Source organism: Chiloscyllium punctatum, chromosome 34 (assembly GCF_047496795.1).
Source record: "Chiloscyllium punctatum isolate Juve2018m chromosome 34, sChiPun1.3, whole genome shotgun sequence".
Lineage (NCBI taxonomy): Eukaryota > Metazoa > Chordata > Chondrichthyes > Orectolobiformes > Hemiscylliidae > Chiloscyllium > Chiloscyllium punctatum.
This window is the reverse complement of record NC_092772.1, coordinates 48,274,902-48,298,860: the sequence shown is the minus strand read 5'-3', so window position 1 is coordinate 48,298,860 and position 23,959 is coordinate 48,274,902. Positions and strand designations below refer to the sequence as shown.

The 23,959-nt window shown below is 48.6% G+C and overlaps 1 protein-coding gene across 1 annotated transcript; it reads right to left on the bottom strand.

The window, feature by feature from the left end:
* Nucleotides 1–173: 173 nt before the first annotated feature.
* On the bottom strand, nucleotides 174–16,659 carry LOC140458938 (B-cell receptor CD22-like). The gene is made up of 5 exons (XM_072553671.1): nucleotides 16,512–16,659; nucleotides 16,244–16,325; nucleotides 8,846–8,901; nucleotides 2,592–2,864; nucleotides 174–487 (listed from the first exon to the last, which is right to left on the bottom strand). The coding sequence occupies exons 2-5, from the start codon at nucleotides 16,303–16,305 to the stop codon at nucleotides 174–176; spliced, it is 705 nt and encodes a 234-aa protein (XP_072409772.1). The 5' UTR covers nucleotides 16,306–16,325; nucleotides 16,512–16,659.
* Between the last annotated feature and the right edge of the window lie 7,300 nt (nucleotides 16,660–23,959).

Here is a 23,959-nt window from a genome sequence, read left to right as displayed (position 1 = left end):
TCCCTCAGCACTGACCCTCTGACAGTGCCCACTCCCTCAGCACTGACCCTCCGACAGTGCCCACTCCCTCAGCACTGACCCTCCGACAGTGCGGCACTCTATCTGCATGTGCCCTTGAATGATTAATGTACAGAAGCTGTTTGACCAGGTTTGGAAATACCAGGTGAATGAATTCAGGAGCTGTGTTTCTGGGGATACTCACACTGCACCTTGATGTTGATGGTGTGTGATCTCCCTGTCCCAACGTTGTTTCTAGCCTCACACTGATAATTCCCACTGTCGTCCTTGCTGATGCTTTCAAACAGCAGTATCTGCCCGCTGACTGGCTTGTTCTGAGTGAGTCTGTACCAGCTGTACCCTGAGACTGCAGGGTCACTGTTCTGACTGGTACAGCTAATATTCACAGTGTCACGCTCGTTCACAGACGTTAAATCTCTCCTAGCGTCACCATTCACACTGTGTGCAATCTGAAAATCTCTCGGTTTATCTGAAACAAAGGTTTGTTACCAATCTGGTTAATGTTGACATGGTGGGAAATGTTTTACTGATGGTGTTGTCACTGAAGTTTCCATTCGGCCCCTCTGCTCCATGCTAGGGTTTCTGTTCCAGATCAGCTTCCTCAGCACCTCATCTTCATCTCCCTCTCTCCCTCGTGTGTTTAACCAGCTTCCCCTGCACCAATGCATGGAAAGGATTCACTTCCACAGGGAGTTGTCGGAGTGAGTCCCACATGCCCTGCCCTCCAACTCCCTGTCGGAGTGAGTCTCACATTCCCAGCCCTCCAACTCCCTGTGGGAGTGAGTCTTGCATTCCCAGCCCTCCAACTCCCTGTCGGAGTGAGTCTCACATTCCCAGCCCTCCAACTCTCTGTGGGAGTGAGTCTCACATTCCCAGCCCTCCAACTCCCTGTTGGAGTGAGTCTCACATTCCCAGCCCTCCAACTCCCTGTCGGAGTGAGTCTCACATTCCCAGCCCTCCAACTCCCTGTCGGAGTGAGTCTCACATTCCCTGGCCTCCAACTCCCTGTGGGAGTGAGTCTTACATTCCCAGCCCTCCAACTCCCTGTGGGAGTGAGTCTCACATTCCCAGCCCTCCAACTCCCTGTGGGAGTGAGTCTTACATTCCCAGCCCTCCAACTCCCTGTGGGAGTGAGTCTCACATTCCCAGCCCTCCAACTCCCTGTGGGAGTGAGTCTCACATTTGTTGGCCTCTAACTCCCTGTGGGAGTGAGTCCCACATTCGCCTCTCCCCCAACTCTCTGGGTGAAGATGTTTCTCCTGAATTCCCAATGGGAGTTATTCAGGACTTTGTCTTACCGACGGCCTCTCCTTCCGGTCACTCCCTCCCACTGTACCACCTCCCCTCACCAACACACACAGAAGTGGAAATATCTTCCATCTGACTCCCCGAGAGAAATCCTTTTAAGAATTGTAAACACATCGATCAGGTCACTCCCTCAGACCCCTCTTCTCGAGAGAAACCTGCCTCAGTCTGTTCACAATCTCCCAATGGTTATAACCACCAGATTGGGTATCATATTTGGAATAATGAAATAGGAAATACAGACCGAGTTTTGAGTGTGGTCTATCCAAAGGATACAGACACTGGAACTGTGCGCAGTGCTCCAACTGAGGGTCTATCTGAGGGATACAGAGACTGGAACTGTGTACGGTGCCCCGGGTGTGGGTCTAACTGAGGGATATAGAGTTCTGCGGAGCTGTGCACTGTGCTGTGAGTGTGGGTCTAACTCAGGGATATACAGTCTGGGGAGCTGTGCACAGTGCTGTGAGTGTGGGTGTAACTGAGGGATATACAGTCTGGGGAGCTGTGCACTGTGCTGTGAGTGTGGGTCTAACTCAGGGATATACAGTCTGGGGAGCTGTGCACAGTGCTGTGAGTGTGGGTGTAACTGAGGGATATACAGTCTGGGGAGCTGTGCACAGTGCTGTGTGTGCGGGTCTAACTGAGGGATATACAGTCTGGGGAGCTGTGCACAGTACTGTGAGTGTGTGAGTAAGTGAGGGATAGACAGTCTGGGGAGCTGTGCACAGTGCTGTGAGTGTGGTCTAACTGAGGGATATACAGTCTGGGGAGCTGTGCACAGTACTGTGAGTGTGTGTGTAAGTGAGGGATAGACAGTCTGGGGAGCTGTACACAGTGCTGTGAGTGTGGTCTAACTGAGGGATATACAGTCTGGGGAGCTGTGCACAGTGCTGTGAGTATGGGTATAACTGAGGGATATACAGTCTGGGGAGCTATGCACAGTGCTGTGAGTGTGGTCTAACTGAGGGATATACAGTCTGGGGAGCTGTGCACAGTACTATGAGTGTGTGTGTAAGTGAGGGATATACAGTCTGGGGAGCTATGCACAGTACTGTGTGTGTGGGTGTAACTGAGGGATGTACAGTCTGGGGAGCTGTGCACAGTGCTCCCAGTTCTCCACTTGTGCTCACCTCTCATTGTGTTGCCTTCGGCCTTCCCTCCATCTCCCTCTGATTATCCCCATCCTGCCGCGAGTATTTCCTCACTGGGTACCTGAACGAGACTCAGTTCCCCCAATAACCCTCCACACAGAGGTCTGTGGCACTTACACTGCCCTCTCAATTCAATACCCTCCGACCTGCCGCTCCCAATCCTGTTCCTCACTTCACAGAAATATTCCCCAAACTGTGAGTAGCTGATGTCTCTGATTTCCATGGTTTGACGCCGAGCGCTGGGGAGCCAAGCTCCGTCCTGATACCAGGAATACCCGGTGATGGCTGGTTGACTGTAGAGGACATCACACTGTAAGGTAACAGAGTCCCCTTCCTGCAGTCTGTCTTTGTGTCCCTCGGTCAGTGAGATACTGACATTGCGAGGTTTATCTGAAAGTGAACAAACAGACAGAGTGAGCCATTCTCGAGAAGGTCACACCTCAGACACCTAGGGAGGGGTCAGGGAGAGAGGATCCGAAACATTCAGTCAGTGTTTAGCTGTAAGGAGGAGAGACAGTGGGAGGGAGGGACAGAGTGGGGGAGGGAGAGAGATGGAGAGAGAGAGAGAGAAAGAGAGAGAGAAAGTGAGGGAGAAATGGAGAGAGAGAAACCATGAGAAAGTATGAGAGAGAGAGAGAGAGAAACAGAGAGTGAGTGAGAGAGAGAGAGAGAGAAGGTGGAAAGATTTCCGGAAGGAATTCCAAAGCTCTGATCTCCCAGCCATGTGAGGCACAGCGCCAATGGTGGAACGCTGGGAATTGGGGGATACTCGAGTGTGTGGGATTGGAGAAGGTCCCAGAGATAGGGAGCGTAGGTAGGGGCTGGAGGGGGTTACAGAGATAGGGAGGAGGTGCAGGGTCTGGAGGGGGTTACAGAGATAGGGAGGGTGTGTAGGGGGCTGGAGGGGGTAACAGAGATAGGGATGGGGTCTAGTGGCTGGAGGGGATTACAGAGATAGGGAGGGGGTGTAGGGGCTGGAGGGGGTTACATAGATAGGGAGGGGGCGTAGGGGCTGGAGGGGGTTATAGAGATAGGGAGGGGGTGTAGGGGCTGGAGGACATTACAGAGATAGCAAGAGGGTGTAGGGGCTGGAGGAGGTTACAGAGAAAGGGAGGGGGTGTAGGGGCTGGAGGGGATTACAGAGATAGGGAGGGCGTGTAGGGGCTGGAGGGGGTTTCAGAGATAGGGAGGCGATGTAGGGGCTGGAGGGGGTTACAGAGATAGGGAGGGGATGTAGGGGTTACAGAGATAGGGAGGGGGTGTAGTGGTTGGAGGGGGGTTACAGAGATAGGGAGGGGGCATAGGGGCTGGAGGGGATTACAGAGATAGGGAGGGGGTGTAGAGACTGGAAGAGGTGGCAGAGAGAAAGAAGGTGTGCAGGGGCAGGAGGAGGTAACAGAGATCGGGAGGGGCTGTAGGGGTCAAAGTAGGTTACAGAGATAGTGAGGGGTGTATGGGCTGGAGGAGGCTACAGAGATAGGTAGGAATTATTTGAAATCCCATGCAGACTAATCCTATGCTCCCCTTTGCTTCCTGTTATGAAGATGTGGATGTACTGCGCTTGTAAGAGAGTTAAACACTCACAGAACCACCTGACAGCACCAAATGTTCTCAATGACCTAACAATATAACACTTGGTCGAAAGCTAGGTTTGCTGGGTTGCTGAGAATTGACAAAACAAATTCGAGTGAGGCCAATCAGTTTAAATTATACCCTGAAAAATACCAAATTCCAATCAAGTTTGAATTTAGTTTTTTGACAATTTTAAAGGTCAATGACATAATCCGATGGTTTGGGGGTAAAAGACTGAGGAAAATCGAACAGTTGGGAGGAGAGCTGCCAAGCCAGTAGCATGTAGAGATTGCCTGAAAAATCGCTCTCTTAAAGGTACCTTTATCGATGAATGACCTGTGAAGCAGAATCCCCTAGAAGGAGGAATGAAGACAGGAATACAGAGAAGAACACAACGCTGTCTTTTGAGATAAGAAGTTTTGTTTTGTAAATTTTAATCGGGGTTTAATTAGACTAGTATTGCAGAAGGGAAAGTAAAAGATAGGTTATAGGAAGGAGATGAAAACAGTTGCTGGTTAGTTATTCTCTCGTATACCTTAAGAAATAAAGTTGTTAATTTTTCTTTCAAATAGTTCTTGACCTCTCGAATTTTCACAGATTACTGCAGGGGATAAATCTTTTTTGTGTTGCAGGTTTAAATTAAGCAGGAGGGGTTACCCATGTCATAATACTCCTCATTCCTCTTAATATTCCACCCAGTCTAATCCCACTCTCCCCTCACTCCTCACATCCTTTAATATCCCACCCAGTCTAATCCCACTCTCCCCCTCACTTCCCACAACCTATAATATCCCACCCAGTCTAATCACACTCTCCCCCTCACTCCCCGCTCCCCTTAATATCCCACCCAGTCTAATCCGACTCTCCCCTCACACCCTTAATATCCGACGCAGTCTAATCCCACTCAATCCCTCATTCCCCACACCCTTTAATATCCCAACCAGTCTAATCTCACTCTCCCCTCACTTCCCACACCCCTTAATATCCCACCCAGTCTAATCCGACTCTCCCCTCACACCCTTAATATCCCACCCAGTCTAATCCCACTCTCCCCCTCACTCCCCACACCCTTTAATATCCCACCCAGTCTAATCCGACTCTCCCCTCACACCCTTAATATCCGACGCAGTCTAATCCCACTCAATCCCTCATTCCCCACTCCCTTTAATATCCCACCCAGTCTAATGCCACTCTCCCCTCACTTCCCACACCCCTTAATATCCCACCCAGTCTAATCCGACTCTCCCCTCACACCCTTAATATCCCACCCAGTCTAATCCCACTCTCCCCCTCACTCCCCACACCCTTTAATATCCCAACCAGTCGAAACTCACTCTCCCCCCTCACTCCCCACTCCCTTTAATATCCCACCAAGTCTAATCCCACTCTCCCCCTCACTCCCCACTCCCTTTAATATCCCACCCAGTCTAATGCCACTCTCCCCTCACTTCCCACACCCCTTAATATCCCACCCAGTCTAATCCGACTCTCCCCTCACACCCTTAATATCCCACCCAGTCTAATCCCACTCTCCCCCTCACTCCCCACACCCTTTAATATCCCAACCAGTCGAAACTCACTCTCCCCCCTCACTCCCCACTCCCTTTAATATCCCACCAAGTCTAATCCCACTCTCCCCCTCACTCCCCACTCCCTTTAATATCCCACCCAGTCTAATGCCACTCTCCCCCTCACTTCCCACACCCCTTAATGTCCCACCCAGTCTAATGCCACTCTCCCCCTCACTTCCCACACCCTTTAATATCCCACCCAGTCTAATCACACTCTCCCCCTCACTCCCCGCTCCCCTTAATATCCCACCCAGTCTAATCCCACTCTCCCCTCACACCCTTAATATCCCACCCAGTCTAATCCCACTCTCTCCCTCACTCCACACACCCTTTAATATCCCAACCAGTCTAATCTCACTCTCCCCTCACTCCTCACATCCTTTAATATCCCACCCAGTCTTATCCCACTCTCCCCCTCACTCCCTAATCCCTTTAATATCCCACCCAATCTAATCCCACTCTCCCCACACTCCCCACAATCCGCACACCCTTTAATATCCCACCAAGTCTAATCCCACTCTCCCCCTCACTCCCCAACCCCTTTAATATCCCACCCAGTCGAATCCCACTCTCCCCCTCACTCCCCGCTCCCTTTAATATCCCACCAAGTCGAATCCCACTCTCCCCCTCACTCCCCGCTCCCTTTAATATCCCACCCAGTCTAATCCCACTCTCCCCCTCACTTCCCACACCCTTTAATATCCCACCCAGTCTAATCCCACTCTCTCCCCACACCCTTTAATATCCCAACCAGTCTAATCTCACTCTCCCCTCAGTCCTCACATCCTTTAGATTACTTACAGTGTGGAAACAGGCCCTTCGACCCAACAAGTCCACACCGCCCCGCCGAAGCGCAACCCACCCATACCCCTACATTTACCCCTTACCTAACACTACGGGCAATTTAGCATGGCCAATTCACCTGACCTGCACCTCGTTGGACTGTGGGAGGAAACCGGAGCACCCGGAGGAAACCCACTCAGACACGGGGAGAATGTGCAAACTCCACACAGTTAGTCGCCTGAGGCGGGAATTGAACCCAGGTCTCTGGCGCTGTGAGGCAGCAGTGCTAACCACTGTGCCACCGTGCCACTCTCCCCTCACACCCTTAATATCCCACCCAGTCTAATCCCACTCTCCCCTCACACCCTTAAGATCCCACCCAGTCTAATCCCACTCTCTCCCTCACTCCCCACACCCTTTAATATCCCAACCAGTCGAATCTCACTCTCCCCCCTCACTCCCCACTCCCTTTAATATCCCACCCAGTCTAATCCCACTCTCCCCTCATACACCCTACTCCCTTTAATATCGCACCCAGTCTAATCCCACTCTCCCCCACACTCTCCACCCTCTTTAATATTCCACCCAGTCTAATTTCATTCTGCTCCTATCTCTCCACACTCCTTGCTCCCTTTAATATCCCACCCGGTCTAATCCTTCTCTCCCCTTCACTCTCCGTTCCCTTTAATATCCCACCCAGCCTAATCCCACTCTCCCCCATCACTCCCCACACCCTTTAATGTCCCAACCAGTCTATTCCCACTGCCCCCCATCACTTCCCACACCCTTTAATATCCCACCCAGTCTAATCCCACTCTCCCCCTCACTCTCCACCCCCTTTAATATTGCACCCAGTCTAATCCCACTCTCCCCCTCACTCTCTACCTCCTTTAACATCCCACCCAGTCTAATTCCACTCTCCCCCGAACTCTCCACACTCCTTAATATCCCACCCAGTCTAATCCCACTCTCCCCCCTCACTCCCTGCTCCCTTTAATATCCCATCCAGTCTGATCCCACTCTCTCCCTCACTCCCCACACCCTTTAATATCCCATCCAGTCTGATCCCACTGTCTCCCTCACTCCCCACACCCTTTAATATCCCAACCAGTCTAATCCCACTCTCCCCCATCACTCCCCACACCCTTTAATATCCCAACCAGTCTAATCCCACTCTTCCCCTCACTCTCCACTCCCTTTAAGATCCCACCTATTCTAATCCCACTCTCCCCCTCACTCTCCACCCCCTTTAATATTGCACCCAGTCTAATCCCACTCTCCCCCTCACTCTCTACCTCCTTTAACATCCCACCCAGTCTAATTCCACTCTCCCCCGAACTCTCCACACTCCTTAATATCCCACCCAGTCTAATCCCACTCTCCCCCCTCACTCCCCACTCCCTTTAATATCCCACCCAGTCTAATCCCACTCTCCCCTCATACACCCCACTCCCTTTAATATCGCACCCAGTCTAATCCCACTCTCCCCCACACTCTCCACCCTCTTTAATATTCCACCCAGTCTAATTTCATTCTGCTCCTATCTCTCCACACTCCTTGCTCCCTTTAATATCCCACCCGGTCTAATCCTTCTCTCCCCTTCACTCTCCGTTCCCTTTAATATCCCACCCAGCCTAATCCCACTCTCCCCCATCACTCCCCACACCCTTTAATGTCCCAACCAGTCTATTCCCACTGCCCCCCATCACTTCCCACACCCTTTAATATCCCACCCAGTCTAATCCCACTCTCCCCCTCACTCTCCACCCCCTTTAATATTGCACCCAGTCTAATCCCACTCTCCCCCTCACTCTCTACCTCCTTTAACATCCCACCCAGTCTAATTCCACTCTCCCCCGAACTCTCCACACTCCTTAATATCCCACCCAGTCTAATCCCACTCTCCCCCCTCACTCCCTGCTCCCTTTAATATCCCATCCAGTCTGATCCCACTCTCTCCCTCACTCCCCACACCCTTTAATATCCCATCCAGTCTGATCCCACTGTCTCCCTCACTCCCCACACCCTTTAATATCCCAACCAGTCTAATCCCACTCTCCCCCATCACTCCCCACACCCTTTAATATCCCAACCAGTCTAATCCCACTCTTCCCCTCACTCTCCACTCCCTTTAAGATCCCACCTATTCTAATCCCACTCTCCCCACACTCCCTGCAATATCCCACCCAGTCTAACTCATTAACATGCTGACCTTCATAATATCCCAGTCTCTCCACATTCCATTTTCTAATTAGGATCTGTCTTTGCGACTGATATTTCCTCATCCTTTCTGCCTTTAGCTGTCTCTCTGTGTGTGTGTCTCTCTCTCCCCGCATCCCTCTCTTCCCCCAACCCCGCTCTCTTTCTCTCTTTCCCTCTCTGTCTCCCCTCCTCTCTCACAAGGTTCCTCTGTATATGTAGATGTACATTGAGAAAGACACATACCACAGGCTGAAGGCAGGAACACTGACAAGAGGAGGAACCACTTCATTAGCAAAGACCTGAAGAGAAATGGAGACAATTCATGAAAAGATTTACATCATCATTGTTGAAATTCATACTCCCTTCTGAACCAACCCATTAAGGAAGACATTTGAGAGGTTCATCACTGAGGGAATGCCACACTGTCGGAGGGTCAGTGCTGAGGGAGTGCTGCACTGTCAGAGGGTCAGTGCTGAGGGATTGCTGCACTGTCGGAGGGTCCGTGCTGAGGGAGTGCTGCACTGTCGGAGGGTCAGTGCTGAGGGATTGCCGCACTGTCAGAGGGTCAGTGCTGAGGGAGTGCCGCACTGTTGGAGGGTCAGTGCTGAGGGAGTGCTGCACTGTCAGAGGGTCAGTGCTGAGTGAGTACCATTATGTCAGAGTGGTCAGTGCTGAGAGAGTGCTGCACTGTTGGTGGGTTAGTACTGAAGGAATGTTGCACTGTCGGAGGGTCAGTGCGAAGGATGTGCCGCACTGTCACAGAAAGCGAGCAAGGTGAAAACAATGAGTGTTTTTACGTAAGTGTTAGAAATTATTTTAAGTTCTCATCAGTATTTATTGGAGAAGATTCTGAGAGACAGCATTTACTCATATTTGGAAAAGAATGTTCTGATGAAGGATATCCCCATGGCTTTATGCAGGGGAAGTCTGTCTCACAAACTTGATTGAGTGTTTTGAGGAAGTGATGAGGATGACTGATGAGGGAAGGGCAGTGGATGTTGTCTACTCAGACTTTACTAAAGCATTTGACAAGGTCCCTCATGGTAAACTTGTTCCGAAGATTAAGGCACACAGGATCCAGGGTGAGTTGGTCAGTTAGATACAAATTTGGCTTGATCATAGAGCACAGAGAGTCACTGTGGAGGGATGTGGGGGAAATGGGGGTCTGTGACCAGTGGTGTTAAACAGGGCCCAGAGCTGGGCTCCCTGTAGTTGATGAAACAGATAAATAATTTGGATGATAATGTCAGCAGTCTGTTTAATAAGTTTGCAAACATCATGAACTTTGGTGGAGTTGTGGATAGTGAGGAAGGTTGTGAATGGATTCAGCAGGGTATAGATCATCTGGAAAGTTGGACAGAGAAATGGCAGATGGAGTTTAATCTGGATAAGTGTGAGGTGATGCATTTTGCCAGGACAAATGTTTAGGAAAATATCAAATAAATGGCAGGACCCTAAGGAGCGCTGATACACAGAGGGATCTTTGGGTGCTGTGGGTCTGGAGTTACATGTAGGGTGAGACTGGAGAAGAATGGCAGATTTCCTTCCCTGAAGTATATCAGTGACCTCAATTGGTTTGTCCAACAGTGTTCATATGGCCATCATTAGATTATGATTTGGAGATACCAGTGTTGGACTGGGGTGTACAAAGTTAAAAATCACACAACAAAGCACTAGCTTTCAGAGCGCTGCTCCTCCATCAGATGGTTGTGGAGCATAAGATCACAAGATACAGAATTTACAGCAAAAGTGTAGTATGATGTAACTAAAATTATATCTTGAAAAAGACCTGGATTGTTTGTTAAGTCTCTCATCTTTTAGAATGAACATGTTGGTTTCAGTTCTTTCATATGTAAATCGCAAAAAATGTAAAAGTTATGTTCTCAATGAACTTTAACAACTGGTGTCATGTCAGCCCAGATAATGCATTGAAGGTGTGAGCTGTCCTGTGGGAGACTCTGTGCCACAATAAACAGAGAGGTAAAAACAATGACTGCAGATGCTGGAGAGCAAATACTGGATTAGTGGTGCTGGAAGAGCACAGCAGTTCAGGCAGCATCCAACGAGCAGCGAAATCAACGTTTCGGGCAAAAGCCCTTCATCCGGAATAAAGGCAGTGAGCCTGAAGCGTGGAGAGATAAGCTAGAGGAGGGTGGGGGTGGGGAGAGAGTAGCATAGAGTACAATGGGTGAGTGGGGGAGGGGATGAAGGTGATAGGTCAAGGACGAGAGGGTGGAGTGGATAGGTGGAAAAGGAGATAGGCAGGTCGGACAAGTCAAGGAGACAGTGCTGAGCTGGAAGTTTGAAACTAGGATGAGGTGGGGGAAGGGGAAATGAGGAAGCTGTTGAAGTCCACATTGAAGCCCTGGGGTTGAAGTGTTCCGAGGCGGAAGATGAGGCGTTCTTCCTCCAGGCGTCTGGTGGTGAGGGAGCGGCGGTGAAGGAGGCCCAGGACCTCTATGTCCTCGGCAGAGTGGGAGGGGGAGTTGAAATGTTGGGCCACAGGGCGGTGTGGTTGATTGGTGCGGGTGTCTCGGAGATGTTCCCTAAAGCGCTCTGCTAGGAGGCGCCCAGTCTCCCCAACGTAGAGGAGAGCGCATCGGGAGCAACGGATGCAATAAATGATATTAGTGGATGTGCAGGTAAAACTTTGATGGATGTGGAAGGCTCCTTTAGGGCCTTGGATAGAGGTGAGGGAGGAGGTGTGGGCACAGGTTTTACAGTTCCTGCGGTGGCAGGGGAAAGTGCCAGATTGGGAGGGTGGGTCGTAGGGGGGTGTGGACCTGACCAGGTAGTCACGGAGGGAACGGTCTTTGCGGCAGGCAGAAAGGGGTGGGGAGGGAAATATATCCCTGGTGGTGGGGTCTTTTTGGAGGTGGCGGAAATGTCGGCAGATGATTTGGTTTATGCGAAGGTTTGTAGGGTGGAAGGTGAGCACCAGGGGCATTCTGTCCTTGTTACGGTTGGAGGGATGGGGTTTGAGGGCAGAGGTGCGGGATGTGGACGAGATGCGTTGGAGGGCATCTTTAACCACGTGGGAATGGAAATTGCGGTCTCTAAAGAAGGAGGCCATCTGGTGTGTTCTATGGTGGAACTGGTCCTCCTGGGAGCAGATATGGCGGAGGCGGAGAAATTGGGAATACGGGATGGCATTTTTGCAAGAGATAGGGTGGGAAGAGGTGTAATCCAGGTAGCTGTGGGAGTCGGTGGGTTTGTAAAAAATGTCAGTGTCAAGTCGGTCGTCACTAATGCAGATGGGGAGGTCCAGGAAGGGGAGGGAGGTGTCAGAGATGGTCCAGGTAAATTTAAGGTCTGGGTGGAATGTGTTGGTGAAGTTGATGAATTGCTCAACCTCCTCACGGGAGCACGAGGTGGCGCCAATGCAGTCATCAATGTCGCGGAGGAAGAGGTGGGGAGTGGTGCTGGTGTAATTACGGAAGATCAATTGCTCTACGTAGCCAACAAAGAGACAGGCATAGCTGGGGCCCATACGTGTGCCCATGGCTACCCCTTTGGTCTGGAGGAAGTGGTAGGATTCAAAGGGGAAATTGTTAAGGGTGAGGACCAGTTCGGCCAAACGAATGAGAGTGTCAGTGGAAGGGTACTGTTGGGGACTCTGGAGAGGAAAAAACGGAGGGCTTGGAGGCCCTGGTCATGGTGGATGGAGGTGTAGAGGGATTGGATATCCATGGTGAAGATGAGGCGTTGGGGGCCGGGGAAACGGAAACCTTGGAGGAGGTGGAGAGCGTGGGTGGTGTCTCGAACGTATGTGGGGAGTTCCTGGATTAGGGGGGATAGGACAGTGTCGAGGTAGGTAGAGATGAGTTCAGTGAGGCAGGAGCATGCTGAGACAATGGGTCGGCCAGGGTGGTCAGGCTTGTGGATCTTGGGAAGGAGGTAGAACCAGGCAGTGCGGGGTTCCCGGACTATGAGGTTAGCAGCTGTGGTTGGGAGATCTCCTGAGGTGATGAGGTTCTGTATGGTCTGGGAGATGATGGTTTGGTGATTGGGGGTGGGGTCATGGTCGAGGGGGTAGTAGGAAGAGGTGTCCTCGAGTTGGTGTTCGGCTTCAGCGGTGTAGAGGTCAGTGCGCCAGACTTCCACTGCGCCCCCTTTATCCGCTGGCTTGATGGTGAGGTAGGGATTGGAGCAGAGGGATTGGAGGGCTGCACGTTGTGAGGGTGAGAGGTTGGAGTGGGGGAGGGGGGTCGACAGGTTGAGGCGGTTAATGTCCCAGCGGCAGTTGGAAATGAAGAGGTCGAGGGCAGGTAATAGGCCAGCGCGGGGTGTCCAGGTGGATGCAGTGTGTTGGAGGTGGGTGAAGGGGTCCTCGGAAGGTGGACGGGAGTCCCGATTGTGAAAGTAAGCTCGGAGGCGGAGGAAGAAGTGTTCGACATCACGGCGTGTATTAAATTCATTGATGCATGGAGGGAGGGGGATGAAGGTGAGTTCTTTGCTAAGGACTGATCGTTCGTCTTAATCCACCATCGTCTCATGCAGAGTTCCACCAGGGGATATCAGGAAACAGGTGACAAAAGGTTTAGTCAGAGAGGACATTGATGACATACTGTGGTGAAATGTTGGAGCAAGAGAAAGAGAGAGATACAGAGAGAGAAAGAGTAAGAGAAACCAACAGAGATAGAGATGACAGAACCAAAGAAAGAATGAAAATATGAGAGTGAGAGACAAAGAGAGAGTGACACAGATTGACACAGAGAGAAAGAGAGAGAGAGAGTTAGAGAGTTTTAGGAACTCGTCCCAGAGTTCAGGGCCCCTTGGCAGCTGAAGGCAAATCAGAGAATAGTGGAGCCAAGGAATCAGGAGGTACTCGGAATCGGACAGGCACAGAGATCTCGAAAGTTCATACCCACTGGAGGGGGTAACAGAGTTAGGGAGGGGGTGTAGGGGCTGGATGGGGTTAGGGAGATAGGGAGGGGGTGTAGGGTCTGGAGGGGGTTACAGAGATAGGGAGGGGGTATAGGGGCTGGAGGGAGTTACAGAGATAGGGAGGGGGTGTAGTGGCTGGAGGGGGTGACAGAGATAGGGAGAGGGTGTAGGGGCTGGAGGGGATTACAGAGATAGGGAAGGGGTGTATGGGGTTACAGAGATAGAGAGGGGGTGTAGGGGCTGACGTGGCTTACGGAGATAGGGAGGGGGTGTAGGGGCTGGAAGGGGTAACGGAGATAGGGACGGGGTGTAGGGGGTGGAGGGGGTTACAGAGATAGGGAGGGGCTGTAGGGTCTGGAGGGGGTTACAGAGATAGGGAGTGGGTGTAGGGACTGGAGAGGGTTACAGAGATAGGGAGGGGGTGTAGGGGCTGAAGGGGATTACAGAGATAGGGAGGGGATGTAGGGGCTGGAGGAGATTGCAGAGATAGGTCGGGGGTGTAGGGGCTGGAGAGGGTTACAGAGATAGGGAGGGGGTGTAGGGGATGGAGGAGCGTACAGAGATAGGGAGTGTATGTAGGGGCTGGAGGGGCTTACGGAGATAGGGAGGGGGTGTAGGGGCTGGAGGGGTTAGAGATAGGGAGGGGGTGTAGGGGCTGGACGGGGTTACAGAGATAGCGAGGGGGTGTAGGTTCTGGAGGAGGTTACAGAGATATGGAGGTATGTAGGGGCAGGCAAGGTTACAGAGATAGGGAAGGGGTGTAGTGGCTGGAGGGGGTTACAGAGAAAGGGAGCCGGTGTAGGGGCTGGAGAAGATTATGGGAATAGGGAGGGGGTGTAGGGGCTGGACGGGGTTACAGAGATAGGGAGGGGGAGTAGTGGCTTGAGGATGTTACAGGGATAAGGAGGGGATGTAGAGGCAGGAGGAGGTTACAGAGACTGGATGGAGGGTGGAGGGGGATGAGGAGGAGTGGGTGGAGAGCATCAAATTCCTCAGAGTGACGATAACCAACAATGTGTCCTGGACCACCCCATGTAGATGCGACAATGAAGAGGCACATCAATGTGTCTTCTTTGACAGGAGGTGAAAGAAATTCAGCATTAGGCCCCTCACCTACCTTTCCAGATGCATCAAGAAGAGCATTCTATCTGGATACATCACGTCTTGGAACAGCAACCGCTCTGCCCAGGCCTGTAAATAACTACAGAGGGTTGTGAACACAGCCTGGACCATCACACAAGCTGATCATCTGTCCATTGTCTCCATGTACACCTCTCCTTGCCTCAGAGAGACAGCCAACATCATCAGAGAGCCCTCCCCACCCTGGTTCTAATCTCTTCCAACCCTTCCATCAGGCAGGAGATACAAAACCTTCCACACAGATACCGACAGGTTCAAGTTCAGCTTCTTCCCTGATGTTAGACTTCTGAATGGACCTCTCAAATTTCAAACCTAATTCTTTTTGTACAAATTCTGAGCAGCTGTATTTCCCACTCTGTACAATCACACGATGGTCTTTGTACAGTGTGATGTTTATGTACTGCGTGGAAAACCTTTCACTGTACTGATGTGCATGAGACAATAATAAATCAAAACCTCAAAACAAGAGGATTTGTAAATTAATGTCGGGGTGCCTGCAATCTCCTCCCTTCGCCTCCCACAGCAGTCTGAGGTACGTGTGATCTGGGCCAAAGGAACTGATCCATTTTCGAGTCAATTAAACCGTCGATACCTCCTCCATCTCAATGCTAATTCATTAAAATATATGAGAGTCTCCCTCCCTGAGTCCCAGATTTACCTTGTCCCTCTCTACAGTGAATACAGATACAAAGTACTCATTTTGAACCTCAGCTGTGTCTTCTGGCTCCACACACACAGTTTGCCTCTTTGGTCCCTAATGGGGCCTGCTCCTTCTCTGACCCCGAATATACTTATAAAACACCTTTGGGTTTTCCTTCATAGTACTCACCATTACTTTGACCTGTCCCCTGGTTGTTCTCCTAATTCCCATTTTCAGTAACCCCCTGTATTTTCTCTGCTGAGGTATCCAGTGTTTTGAGCCCTCGGTGTCTATCAAAAGGGTTTTTTTTCCCGTATCCAATCCTGTGCATCCACTGACATTCAGGGTTCTCTCAGCCTATTGGTCCTGTCCTTCACCTTTTTGGGAACATGTCAGCCCTGCACTCTCCCTTCTCTTTGTCGCTTATCGGACACCCTTATTGAGGTTTCTAGCACAGTGAGAATGAACAGGAAGTGCGATGCTGACCAGTCTGTCTATTCTCGGAGCTGCTGTACTTTCTTTGTAGGAAATTCTAACTAAACCAGTAAAAAACATAAGTTTCAGTAAATTGTAACTGAACTTGCAGTGTCAGAATAAACATTATTCCCCAGTATTTATTCCAGTTCATCCTCATGACTGAATCCTCATTCACTGAATTCCATTGGTCAACAAAACTTCAGCTTTATGATAATCACCACTGCTTTCCCATCTATCTGTCACCGCTCTCCACTCCCTCCCTCTGTAACCTCCTCTCGATCTGCAATGTACACTGTGGGATCTCTGTGTTACTCCACGACTGTTGTCAGGATGGGAGCCAGTGTATATCAGTGAGCACAGGGTGATGGGTGACCAGGACTAGGTATGGGTGTGTACACTGCCTCACTGCTGCACTGGTTCCCAAACACACCTCGATAAGAACAACCTTTTACAAAGACTATTAACCATGAGCGTGTCCGAGCTGACGATGTCATTACCTTGGAGAAGTAACAGCAGGATGTAAAATTTCTTGATCAGTGTCTGCTCCCAGATATTTCATCAGCCTCACCCTCTCAAGCTCTGAAAGACAAAGGAGTTAATGAGACCTCACCTCTTGTCAGCAGCTCTCGAGAGATCAGAACTGCTTTTGGACCATGTCCTTGTAGACTACTTTGATTCTCTGTGGGCTGATAGGTGCTCCTCAGAGTCAGGAGGCTTCAAGAAGGTAAAACAACAAAATGTTTGAAATTTTATTGCAGCTTTCACCTCTTCAGGATGTCCCAAAGCTCCTGTCTCGGCATTACCCACGTTCCTTGATCGAGAAAGATATCCTGTATAACAGACTTGAGCCCTACAGTGAGATCTTCCTAACAACCGAAATTGTTCATTGGAATATATCTTCACAACATCCCAACATCAGCAAGACTTTAGTTCCCCTGAACCTGTCCAACTGCTCGCCTGGGGAGGGTGGAATTGCCACTTCCTGTATTGTTCCCCTTGAGTATTTAATCAGAACTGTTTTCTGTCACAGTGAGTGAAAGCAGCAAGTTGGTTCAAAGTGAGAAAGCAGCAATTAGCCCCGGATTACAAACAAACTGTTAACCCTTTGTGTTTCCTGATATTGTCTCTCTGTGGACCTGGACAGCATTAAACATGGCGGGGCTGGGGGCGGGGTGGGGGGAGAGGTGGTGAATGGAGCTTCTCCTGTTCCTCTCTCACAGACCTGAGAGGCTGAATGGGCCTCCTCCTGTCCCTGTGCTAAAGGCTTCTGGGGCTGGATGGACCTTATTCTGGTCCAATGTAACGAGCTAAAGGGGCTGAGTGGTCTTGTTTGTGTCTAATAGGAACCGCGAGCCTGAAGTGGAATTGTCCTGTTTGTGAGTAACAGGCCCAGAGCTCAATAATAAATAGCAATTTATTGAAGGCGTCGATCACTGGAATCTGTATGTGTCACATCACATCATCAAAGGTATTGGTTGTGGAAGTGAATTGCAATAGCCTCATTACTTACTAATGACCTTCCTGACTGCTTGCCTGGGGAGGTACTGCCAGGACCCTCTGCTTGGACTGAATGAACTCCTCCTTTGTTGCTACCCCCTGCCTATTTAATGACATACAGTAAACCGCTTCCGGATAAATACCTAAACCCTCGCATGACAGGGACTTTCTCAGTGGCAGTTGCAGTGGGAAGAGCGACAGCAAGGACCAGAGACCCGTCAGGAAAGTTGGAGTAAAGTTTATTAACTCACCTCGTGAATAGGCAGAGCACACACTGAGCAGGAGTGGACACAGGACTTATGGGTAAGTGAGGCCTTATGTTTGGGTGGTTGCTTTACCCACAACACTACCCGAGTAGTATCTCCCACCTGTCCTCTGCCTCGAACTGAGTGCCAGATTGATAAGGTGACTCGTTTTTTCCTCTTTTTAGTTTTTCAGTCGGTTCGTTTGGAATTTGGAATGTTGGGAATGGTGGTTAGAGCAGTTGAAGGTTCCTCATGCAGAATGTGGGAGGGAAGGGTCACCCACTAGTGTCTCTGCTGACTGCATCTGTGGGAAGTGCACCCAACTCCAGTTCCTCGAAAACTGCGGTAGGGAACTGGAGCTGGAGCTGGACAACCTTCGGATCATTTGGGAGGCAGAGGGGGTTATTGTAAGGAGTTATAGGGAGGTAGTCACACCTCAGGTAAAAGAAGAAGGTCGATGAGTTACCGTCAGGGGACTGAAAGAGAACTGGCAGGCAGTGCAGAAATCTCCTGTGGCCGATCACCTCAACAACAAGGAGACCATTTTTGGCACTGTTAAGGGAAACAACTTACCAGGGGTAAGCAATGGGGCACAGGTCTCTGACTCAGATTCTGTTGCTCAGAAGGGAAGGCAGAAGAGGAGCAGAGCATTAGTCATTGGAGACTCCATAGTTAGGGGGATAGAGAGGAGATTCATTGGGAATGAGACAGACTCATGGTTGGGGGTGTGTTGCCTCCCAGGTACCAGGGTGCGAGATGTCTCTGATCGTGTTTTCAGGATCCTTGAGGGGGTGGGGGAGCAGCCCCAAGTCATGGTTTACATAGGCACTAATAACATAGGTGGGAAGAGAGATGTGGATTTAAGGCAGAAAGTCAGGGGGCTAGAATGGAAACTTAGAGCTAGGATAAACAAAGTTATTATCCTTAGTTTGTTACACGTGCCACGTGCTAGCGAGGTGAGGAATAGGGAGAGGGAGGAATTGAACATGTGACTACAGGGATGGTGCAGGAGGGAGGGTTTTGGATTCTTGGATAATTGGGTCTCTTTCTGGTGTAGGTGGGACCTCTGTAAACACGATGGTCTTCACTTGAACCAGAGGCATACCGATATCCTTGGGGAGGAGGGGGAGAGGGGAAGGAGATTTGCTCATGCAGTTTGGGTGTCTTTAAACTAATTCCGCACTGGAATGGGAAACTAAATTACAATTTGAGGATAGAGGAGGTTGAGAATAAGGAGGTCTGAAATAAGGTTTCAGAGTCACAAGCAAAAAACGTTGGTTTTAAGTGTGTCTATTTTCAATGTCAGAAGCATTGGAATAAGGTGGGTGAGCTTGCAGCATGGGTCGGAACCTGGGATTTCAATGTTGTGGCTATTTCGGAGACATGGATAGAGCAGGGATAGGAATGGTTGTTGCAGTTTCGGTAAGAACAGAGAAGATGGTAAAAGAGGTGGGGGTGTGGCATTGTTAGTCAAGGTCAGTGTTACGGTTGCAGAAAGGACTTTGAAGGACTCGTCAACTGAGGTAGTGTGGGCTGAGGTTAGGAACAGGAAAGGAGAGGTCACCCTGTTGGGAACTTTCTATAGGCCTCTGAAAAGTTCCAGAGATTTAGAGGATAGGATAGCAAAGATGATCCTTGATAGGAGTGAGAGTGACAGGGAGTTGTAATGAGAGACTTCACCTTCCCAAACATTGAATGGGAATACTATAGTTCAAGTACTTTAGATGGGTCAGTTTTTGTCCAATGTGCGCAGGAGTGTATTCTGACACAGTATGTAGACAGGCAAGAGCTACAGCTGGGGAAATGCAATTACGATGCAGTTAGACAAGACTTAGGATGCATAGGATGGAGAAGGAAACTGCAGGGCATGGGCACAATCGAAATGTGGAGCTTATTCAAGGAACAGCTAATGTGTGTCCTTGATAAGTATGTGCCTGTCAGACAGGGAGGAAGTTCTCAAGCGCAGGAGCTATGGTTTACAAAGGAAGTTGAATCTCTTGTCAAGAGGAAGAAGAAGACTTATGTTAGGATGATATGTGAAGGCTCAGTTAGGGTGATTGAGAGTTCCAAGTTAGCAAGGAAAGACCTAAAGAAAGAGCTATGATCAGCATGGAGGGGATGTGAGAATTTGTTGGCGGATAAGATCAGGGAAAACCCTAACTCTTTCTATAGGTATAAAAGGGATTAAAGAATGACAAGAGTAAGATTAGAGCCAATCAGGGACAGCAGTGGGAAGTTGTGCTTGGAGTCAGAGGAGATAGAGGAAGTGAAAAATTAATATTTTTTGTCAGTATTCACACTGGAAAAAGACAATGTGGTCGAGGAGAATACTGAGAAACAGGCTACTAGACTAGATGAGATTTCGCTTCACAAGGGGGAGGTGCTAGCAACTCTGTAAAATGTGAAAATAGATAAATCCCCTGGGCCAGATGGGATTCTCTGGGAAGCTAGGGAGGAGATTGCGGAGCCTTTGGCTTTGATCTTTATGTTGTCATTGTCTACAGTAATAGCACCAGAAGACTGAAGGACAGCGAATGTTGCTCCCTTGTTCAAGAAGGGGAGTAGAGACAACCCTGGTAATTACAGACCAGTGAGCCTTATTTCAATTGTGAGTAAAATGTTGGAAAAGATTACAAGAGATAAGATTTATAATCATTTCGATAGGTATAAGTTGATAATGGATAGTCAGCATGGTTTTGTGAAGGGTAGGTCGTGCCTCACAAACCTTATTGAGTTCTTTGAGAAGGTGACCAAACAGGTGGATGAGGGGAAAGCCATTGATATGGTGTATATGAATTTCAGTAAGGTGTTTAATGAGGTTTCACCCATGGTAGGCTACCGCACAAAATACAGAGGTATGGGATTGAGGGCGATTTAGTTGTTTGGATCAGAAATTGAGTAGCTGAAAGAAGACAGAGAGTGGTAGTTGATGGGAAATGTTCATCCTGGAGTTCAGTTACTAGTGGGGTACTGCAAGGATCTGTTTTGTTCCACTCTTGTTTGTCATTTTGATAACCGACCTGGATGAAGGCAAAGAAGGATGGGTGAGTAACTTTGTGGACGACACTAAGGTTGGTACAGTTGTGCATAGCGCTAGAATATTTTGGAGGTCACAGAGGGATATAGATAAGCTGCAGAACTGGGCTGAGAGGTGACAAATGCAGTTTAATGCAGGAAAGTGTGAGGTGATTCACTTTGCAAGGAGTAACAGGAATGCAGAGAACCAGACCAATGATAAGATCCTTTGTATTGTGGTGAGCAGAGAGATCTTAGCGTCCACATACACAGATCCCTCAAAGTTGCCACTGAGGTTGATTGGGCTGTTAAAAGGCATAAGGTGTGTTAGCTTTTATTGGTAGAAGGATCGAGTTTTGGAACCATGAGGTCATGCTGCAGCTATACAAAACTCTGGTGCAGCCGCACTTGGAGGATTGTGTGCAGTTCAGGTCACCACATTATCGGAAGGATGTGGAAACGTCTGGAAAGGGTTCAGTGGAGACTTACTAGGATGTTGACTGGTATGGAGGGAAGGTCTTATGAGGAGAGGCTGAAGGACTTGAGGCTGTTTTCGTTGCAGACATATCAGATAATCAGAAGGTTAGATTGAGTGGACAGTGAAGCCTTTTTCCTCAGATGTTGATGGCTCGCAAGAAGGGGCATATCTTCAAATTGAGGGGTGATAGATATAGGACAGATGTCAAAGATAGTTTCTTTACTCAGAGAGTAGGTGGGGCATGGAACAGTAGTAGACCCGTCAACATTACGGGCATTTAAATGGTCATTGGATAGTCATCTGGGTGACAATGGAATAGTGTAGGTTAGATGGGCTTCATCGAGGCACAACATTGAGGGCTGAAGGGTCTGTACTACGCTGTAATGTTTTATAGAGGACTTGTACGCAAAGTTGGCAAGGGGGAATGTCCTTCATGAAGCTGGACATGACCTATACATACCTGCCATTGCAGTTCAATGAGGATTCCCAGCGGTACGCGACAATTAATACTCATAAGGGTTTGTACCAATATATGAGACTGCCATTTGCGGCATCATCAGCCTATGCCATATTGCACTGTAGGGTGGAGAGCATTTTACAAGGTTTATCTCAGATCACAAGTTATATGAGTGACGTGCCAATAACAGGTGTTCTGGACCAGACTAGACCCCTCAAAATACATTAGGAAGATATACTAGACCCTAATCTCTTATTTCAAAGGTAAATGTGATGTTCCAGATGCAATTTGATTGGCCAAAATATTCAACTTTCAGCAAAACACAGTTTATTCAAGCACTTTTTGTTAAATTGCAAACAAAAGAAAGAGGAACTTAACTACTTAACTACTCTTACGAATTACTTAACTACTCTACAGGAAAACTGAACAGAATAACAGATTATTTTACTCTTAAACAGTTACTGTTCCAATATAGTAACATCTCATAAACACACCCTTGCCAAAAGGTATATTCAGAAAACAGAAATGTCTCACACACAATACTCCAGCAGCCCTGGAGGTAAAAACAAATCCAGAGAAAATTCAGAGACCGCGTGTAGCAGCTGAGAGAGATCTATTGCTTTCTAACCCTACTACCATAGTCTATTTTAGTGCATTTTTCTCCATCACCACCAAATGCCTCCTTCTTGATTTACGAAAGTCACAACAATGCATTGGTGTTATGATGTTGAAGGCATGTACTGGACCATTAAGAGAGAGTGAATGCTATTCTGAACTGAGAGATGACAAGCACATAGATAGCAGTCTGAAATGGATACCTGAGTAGTTTGCTGTTTTGATAATAATTCAGATTTCACCAACGGTGAAACTTGAAGGGGTTCAGGAAAGATTTACAAGGATGCTGCCAAGGTTGAGTGGTTTGAGCAACAGGGTGAGGCTGAATAGGCTGGGGTTGTTGCCCGTGGAGTGTCAGAGGCTGAGGGGTGACCTTATAGAGGTTTATAAAATCATGAGGGGCATGGATAGGGTAAATAGACAAGGTCTTTTCCCTGGCATGGGGGAGTCCAGAACAAGAGTGCACAGGTTTAGGGTGAGAGGGGAAAGATATAAAAGTGACCTTATGGGCAATGCTTTCATGCAGAAGGTGCTGCATGTATGGAATGAGCTGCCAGAGGCTGGTACAATTACAGCATTTAAGAGCCTTCTGGAAAGGTTTAGAGGGATATGGGAAAAGTGCTGGCCAATGTGGCTAGATCAGGTTAATGTAACTGTTCAGCATGGACGAGTTGGATTGAAGTGTCTGTTTCTGTGTTGTACATCTCTATGACTGTAACCAGTTTAAATTATGGCCCTGGAAACTAAAACTTAATCGAGTTTGAATTTAATGTTTTGCCAACATCAAACCAATGAAATGATCTGACGTTATGAATATAAAAATCTAAAATTTTTGAATAATGCGGATAGAGCAACTGCCATCAACACAGATCCAAGTAATTAAGAAACACTCTCTGCCAAAGGTACTTATTCATATGAAACATACTCACAGTAAAAAGAAAGAAGACAACCTGGGGAGATCTTCATCTGGAAAAGACAGACACCGAAGATGACAGCCGCTGTGTGGTTGTGAAATTAAGTTGATGTATTCCAACAAGTGTTTTATTGGAACAGCATGTTGTTATCGAGTTGGAGGCAAGTAACGAGCAGGAAAGAGAAGGGGGGTCTTGGAATTATGAATAATTGTTGTTTAATGTTCACTTTTCAAGTTAAAAAACTAAATGGATTTTTTTTAACATAGTGCAATTTGGGAGTTCTCTGTCACTCATTACAGATTACAAGGCGAGGTGTGCTTTTCTGGGTTTTTGGTTGAACTGACAGAGGGGTTCACCATTGCTTCATAACAATTGACACCTCTTCATTCTGCCGGGTGGAAACGTTTCAAATTGAATAGCTGCAATTATAAGCTCCATCGAAACAGTCTCAACTTTTTCTCCTTAAATGTTTCTAAGAACCTTAAAAGGATGTGGTCAGTATGTACTAACATCTCACACACATTACTAACAATATAAGTGTTAAAATATTGTAACTCCAATACGAAGCTCAAGGTTTCCTTCTTCATCGTGGAACAGTTCTGTTGATGATTATTCAATTTTCTGGAAAAATACCCAATATCCATCTTCTCGTCATCTTCTTGCAAGAGTACAGCACCAATACCTTGAATGGCTTTGCTTGATGAGGTGTGGCTAGCACTGGGGCAGTGGTTAATACAGCTTTCAGGCTGGCAAATTCCTTCTGATGGTTTGCTGTCCACTGATAGGTCAGTCAGTGGAGGAAACACACTGCTAAACCTGGGGATGAAATTCCAATAAAAAACACTCAATCCCAGGAATTATAGCACTGCCCTCTTTGCTGCTGGGATGTAAGACTCCCAAATAACTTCTGTTTTCACATCCTGTGGGCCATCTGTCCGTGTCCAATGACATGGCCCAGGAATGCAAGTTGGCCTTTTACAAACTCACCCTGA